Raw genomic sequence first — 6,208 nt, 5'->3', positions numbered from 1 at the left:
TCTCTTTTATCATCCCCAGCAAGATTCGATCATATGTTTCATCCAAACCATCAGGTAGATTGTTTAGCTGTTCTCTGATTGCCTTCTGAGTTCGGCATTTCTTAAGCTCCATTAGCTGCAATGCAACCCATCGAAACCTGCATTTGAATTTAGAAAATATCCTGTCATTCAGGTACTGGGTAAAAAACATACATTCCATCTGCTTTCTTTATCAATGTTGACCTTATTTCATGCCGAATCTTTTGATCCCACTTCTGCCAGTCAGAGTCATTCTGAAGCTGATGGTCAACATAGGCAACAATATTATAGTTTCCAGATGCTTCAACCAGATCAACACAGTGGTAATGACTAAATTTATCATGAATATCTTTTTCTGGTCTGCTAGTAGTGACCAAGTGCAGCCTGAGATTTCCATTCTTATGCAAGATAACAGTCTGAACCCAGTCAAGCACCCTATCTCTTTCAGAGCATTCATCAAGAGCATCCAGAATAATATATGCAGAGTTGAAGCCACCAAGAATCTTTTGGAGAACATCATGAAGATCATCAAGAGATGGTTGCTGATAACCATTGCCACAGTGAGAATATAAGTCTGCCAAAACCTTTGGTACACCATTCCCACATTTCAGTGAGAATTGCCAAATAAGTGATCGAATCAGTTTATCATGCAGCTGTAATTCCTTTTGAGAATCTCTGCCATCAAAAAAGAAATAAGCAGTTGCAAGAGATGATTGTGTTTTGGAAAGATGATTAATGATGGAAGAGCTAATGAAACATCATCTCTTGAAACAACAAAGCAGACAAAATATTTACCTTAGAATGGTTTTACCACATCCAGCTTGACAATTGGTAAATTCAGAACCTAAAACTGTATTCATAAACAGATAACTTACATTTTCCTTTAATCCAGAGAAAGCCAGCCTCTGCCAGCCACTTTGAAAAGCTCCTGCCTTGGAGAAACATGAGCAGGAGTCTGGCTGACTCTTTAAAATCATATATGCTGCATGGTAATTGCTAGAACTGTCAGGTGGGGGAAGCCATGCACGAATATCTTTTGACTGAAGTATGAGATAGGTTAGTTAAAGTGATACAACTAAAATTGGTATATGTATATATACCAAGTTGTTCATTCTCAATTGTTTTTAATGAGATTTGAATACCCAAATCCACAACTATTGAACAAGATATTAATTGACATCAACAGCATATTGTGGTTATTACACACCTTCATTGATGACTTGTTGAATGATAACACCTGTTGAAATGCAGGTGAACATCTTAAACGTGAGCTTGTCTATATTATCATACCTTGGTTGAGGCCAGTATTTACATTATGAATCCTCTCAAAATTATTCATAACACCAACTTCAGGGTTAGTTGAATGACCTGCATGGTGAGCTTGCAATTGATATAGACCATAATAATTTATTGTAGAAATTACCTGCTGGATCTGCAATGGGAAGGTTGGATAGAGGTGCGGTCGAGATACATGGGCCGGATTTTAGATGACCTATGTCAGAGCTGTCAGTAACTTGGAAAAGCAGAATTCAATTAGAACAGACCAGTCAAGACAGGGAAAGGCTGTTGCAATGCCTGAGTCACATGTGAATGTCCAGCCCGGTCACCTACAATGGATGAAAGTCAACATTGACTCGATGCGCAAAGGAGTTGTCAGCTATCTCACCAGTGACAGCCATTCCTCCATCAGCCGCACGGAATGGAGTCGTCATGAAGGGCGGCGCAGAACTGGAGCCGGCTGCACCAGTAGCGTCGTTCACGGATTGAGGTATCGGCGAGCGCAATCTTGGTTTCTTGTGACTAGATAGCCAGTCCAATGAAGATTCTTTCCGTTTGTTCGACATCGTAAACGAGATGGAAGTTGAGAAGGAAGATGAGGCGCTCGTGGTTGCGGTGTTACTTCAACCAATGTGTCTCCATCCACAACAAGGGCAAACTCCATGGCGTAATCCCAACGAACATCCAAACGCGATTCGCCCAATGCCTGCACTTTCTCCCCCCGCACTCTATCAACTAAAATTCTAAGCCAAAAGTCCACCATGAAGCCACACTCTATCAACTAAAATTCTAAGCCAGAAGTCCACCATGAAGCCATCGTTCATGTCCCACAGACCTAGGCCCTCGCCTCGACCAAACCTTGGAATCCGCGCGATTGAATCAGCGACGATGCGGAACGCGCTCTCCAGGCAGGTAGGAAGGGTGCTTATTGCGGTGAGAATGTACGTTATTCTTTTGCGCGTTTGTTGTCTTCGGCACTCTGATTGTAAAATGGTGTTCTCAAAGCCCCTCGATGTCACCGCCATCCACGGCGAAGTTACTTACTCGGACGTTCCCTTGACCTCGACCTCCACGTTCATTTTGTCTCTCGACTCAAAACCACGACCTTTGCCGTATAGAGTCCCTCGGACCTTGGGTGCTTTTTCCCATGCAATTGTTTGAATCGTTCTCTAAGACTTATCATTCAGATTTCAGGGTGCAAGTACTTCCTTATGAGTACTTCTACACCTCGATGGGCTTCCATTCCTTTGGTTGCGTGTCTACGTGTTTTGCGTTCTATAAAGGCACTTTCAAGGTGGACTTCCTCGCAAGAGTCGAGGATCGTGGTCGAAAAAGCACGAGCAAGAGTGCAAAGCCACCTCCTTTCGAACACCCAAGCTTTCCCTGTTTCCAGTATTTAGTAGGTATGTATCATTTGGGGTGACGTTGTATCCTCTTCTCAACATCTATGACTGTAGTGGTGGAAGACGCCACTTACTTTTGATAAACGACTGGTTTGCAACCACCGTGAAACCTATTTGGGGCTGGCGCTCTCGGCAGGAAACCAGGGATGATGGGTGGACGTGCTCGTTCTCGAAGTTATTGGTCGGTTCGATTCTTTATAGTCTATCCTGCTCGCATTTCAGGCTAACACGGCGTGCAGCTGCCCCGCTACTCAATCGACTTCGAAGCAACGCCCGATACGCCGGTTGAAGCTTTTCAAGAGCTAAAACAAACCTCTAGCCCAAGTTCGGTGTCGAGTTGCTGCATGGATATCAAGCATGTTCAGTGGTTAGCCTGACCTTTGCTGTCATTCCCCTTGGAGCGCAGGACTTCAGTGAATCGGAGTTTATGAAGCCTTAACGTTCGTTATCAACTCCGATTTGATCTAATATGACGACGCTGGTTTAGGATGCAAGGACCTGAGGACTCCTGCAAAGCTCGAGATGTTCATATTCCCTTCGTTGCACGATTTCAAGTCCGAGCCACGCCTTCTCCCAAGATGAACTCCCATCCCATCCGCTAGACTTCAAGAATTCAAGAATCGGGACCAAATGATGCTTTGAAAGGCACCAGCGCCCATAGAGGACGTCAAGGGGTTGAGAAGCGTACGGAGAAGATAGGGTGGATGGGGGACGACAAAGTCCGGACAGTCCTGCAAAGCCAAACGTGCATCAGGCAATGGCGAGTTTGGTGCCGCCACGATGTCCGTAAGCTTGGAGGACGCAAGCCCAAGGTCGCTGATCCAGCTCGCAAACCTCGCGCCCCAGCTAAGGACGCCCAAAACGACTCTGGTGAAGACCTCGAAGCCCCGCCTTTCGACCTACCTCGCCAGGCGCTGATGGATGTTGAAGCTCCAGCACCTCCACGTCGCCTCGGGAAGAGCAAGGGGGAAAGTCGTTGTTTCAGCAGCACCCTATGCTATTTCAGCGACGATGCCTGAAGAACTCTCTGGTCGCAACTTGCGTTTCGTCGTTTACAAAGTGGCGCTTGTCGATTTCGGATTGAGTTGTGCAGGACGGCGACAGGTGATTTTACTTTTTCCTTAAGGTAAGCCCAGTCTCGCTCTCGAATTCTTGCCTCATCAGATTCCTTTTTACAGTCACTCTCTTCCATCGTAGCTTAAACGGATCGATACCATCGACGATTTGCTGGTTGTTTTTGAGTATCGTGCAACATACCAAGTCCCTACGCCTACCTCAATTCTGCAAGATATCCAGAGTGTCGTATTGAGATCCACTTCCGCTAAATTCTTGATCCAGTGAGCCTCACACAACTCAAACATGCGCGTAAAAAGCTCATCATCTCCTTGATAGCCCGGTCCAGACGTATTCAAACCTATACTTGCCTCCAAACTCGTCATTTCACGTCAAGCGTGCACGAGCAAACAAAGCGGGTAATCGATTGACGGACGAAGAAGCACATATATACTACGAGGTTCAAACGTCCACAAACGATTCCTCATTTCTCAGGTTTGCCCTCACTCATAACCTCCCGCCTTTGTGTTCGTCTCACGCGTTCTTGACAGGGTAAAATCGAATTAAACACATAAATGAAATCCGAAACGCCAACAGGGCGGCCTGAGTACCGTGAAGACATTGTTGGCATCTCAAAATGCAAAGAGCTTGTCGATGGACGAAACCCTTGTCGGGATGGAGTACTCGTAGGAGGAAACTTTGCGAGTACTGTTTAGACTTCGGCAGCGGCCTCTGTGGCGGCAGAGGTTCATGGGAAGGGGAAGAAATAGAAGCTTGCGAAAGGACACGCGGGAGGAGGGGGAAAACGTATTTCTCTAAAAAGATTATCGTTGAATGTTGATCTATGTACGCCTGTGCTTGTAGATGCGTAAACAAGTTTTTGTGACATTACAAGTACGCAATTGTTAGCTTGACGGTTTAGAAGTGAGCATGAAGTGGAACTAGTGAGTGCTAGATCGTGTGTAGGCCGTCTCTAACTGAACGAGTGACTTTTGTGATCGCGCATTTACTCACTCACCATGACGTGACGACTCATGTCAGCGTACGTTCCTTGAGCCTGTCTCTTCTAGTAATAAAAACTGACGGTAGAATAAGGATTATAGCCGTCCAGGGCGCGTAGATCTCATCCGAGTTCTCACCACACCCCCCACCAACCCCCCACCGCACTCGCATGATCAATTTTCAAATTTTAAAGCCACAGCCCACCATGAAGAGAATCAATGCGATTCACTCCCCTCATTAAATCAATAGCCTACCAAGTTCTACGCGCACCAACGTACCTCCACCACCCATCCCGAGGGTGGCATCGCACTTCAAAGCTTCATGCATTATGGTTGAAGGGGGAGAGTTACTGACCAATCCATGAAGCCGTCGAAACTCCAGTGTCAAGTCGGCCCCGCCAGATGATCGAAGCTTATGCGTGGAGGTGTTGGCAGCAGAATATGGAGAAGAGGAACTAAAGCCAACTCGAATAGGGCACGAGAGTGCATGTTACGCGTGAGGGTATCCCTCTCTCGCAAAGAGCTTTTATCCTCGGGAAGAATACCCTCATCCCTTTCCCCCAAGCACAAGCCGACTACCCTCTTGTTCAACCAGACGACTATCACCTCCTCCCACACCGTCCACAACGTAGAGACGCAACCGTAACATCTATCGACCCACTCGATCTCGCAGAGTACGCACGTACCCCTCGCAGACGACAAACGGAGAACCGTACCCACCGCTTAAACGCCTGTCATATCCTTCCCCATCATCCTTTCCATCTCTCAAGCACGCATCACATCTACTTTGGCCAAGCCTAAGTCGACCACTAAGCCTCGTCTTACGGCCTACGCTCATGTCGACGGCTACGCATTCAACGGGAACGTGGAATCCACCTAGTAGGCAAAGACCCACGTCACTGCCGCCGACTCGTAACGCTAGCGCGGTTAATATCACAGACCATCATCCAGAGATCGACATCTCACAGTTTCCTGCTTAGTCTCGGAGCTGGTACCGTCCCCCACCCAGCAACAACACCACATCGACGATCGAGACATCTGCACACCCATCCCTCCATCCCACCTTCACAACTCAACACGTACCGATCTTCGACCCAACTTACCACCTCTCCTGGGACCTACCTCCCCACTCCACCTCCTCGCACCACCAACCTCCTCTCGCGAATTCGTACCATGGGGCTCCAACCCACCCGAATACAACGCCACACCACTTAACCCCCTACTAAAAGAAGAGCGCCTTCGCATGCTCGAGCGCGAATTTGGCACACACAAAGCGCGATCAAGCAATTTCTTGGAGGAGCGCGGGAAACAACTTATTGGACGCGAAAGGCAACCTCGTAACGCAAGGCCCAGAAAAACGGTTTGCGGTGCAAATCATTTTGGCGGGGACGGCAGCGATTCTGAGCATACACGCTGCCATCGCCATTAAACAACCTCATTCAGGGGATCCATCTT

General features: G+C 47.3%; 2 protein-coding genes across 2 annotated transcripts; both read left to right on the top strand.

The window, feature by feature from the left end:
- Window positions 1-3,403: 3,403 nt before the first annotated feature.
- LACBIDRAFT_301683 (uncharacterized protein) lies at window positions 3,404-3,718 on the top strand (the record flags this gene model as incomplete). The annotated part of the gene is made up of 1 exon (XM_001874206.1): window positions 3,404-3,718. The coding sequence occupies one exon, from the start codon at window positions 3,404-3,406 to the stop codon at window positions 3,716-3,718; it is 315 nt and encodes a 104-aa protein (XP_001874241.1).
- Window positions 3,719-5,168: 1,450 nt separating this feature from the next.
- Window positions 5,169-5,615, top strand: LACBIDRAFT_301681 (uncharacterized protein; the record flags this gene model as incomplete). Its single annotated transcript, XM_001874205.1, has 1 exon — window positions 5,169-5,615. The coding sequence occupies one exon, from the start codon at window positions 5,169-5,171 to the stop codon at window positions 5,397-5,399; it is 231 nt and encodes a 76-aa protein (XP_001874240.1). The 3' UTR covers window positions 5,400-5,615.
- Between the last annotated feature and the right edge of the window lie 593 nt (window positions 5,616-6,208).

Source organism: Laccaria bicolor, genomic scaffold (genome assembly GCF_000143565.1).
Source record: "Laccaria bicolor S238N-H82 LACBIscaffold_1 genomic scaffold, whole genome shotgun sequence".
Taxonomy (NCBI): domain Eukaryota; kingdom Fungi; phylum Basidiomycota; class Agaricomycetes; order Agaricales; family Hydnangiaceae; genus Laccaria; species Laccaria bicolor.
This window is presented reverse-complemented; position numbering and strand designations above follow the sequence as displayed.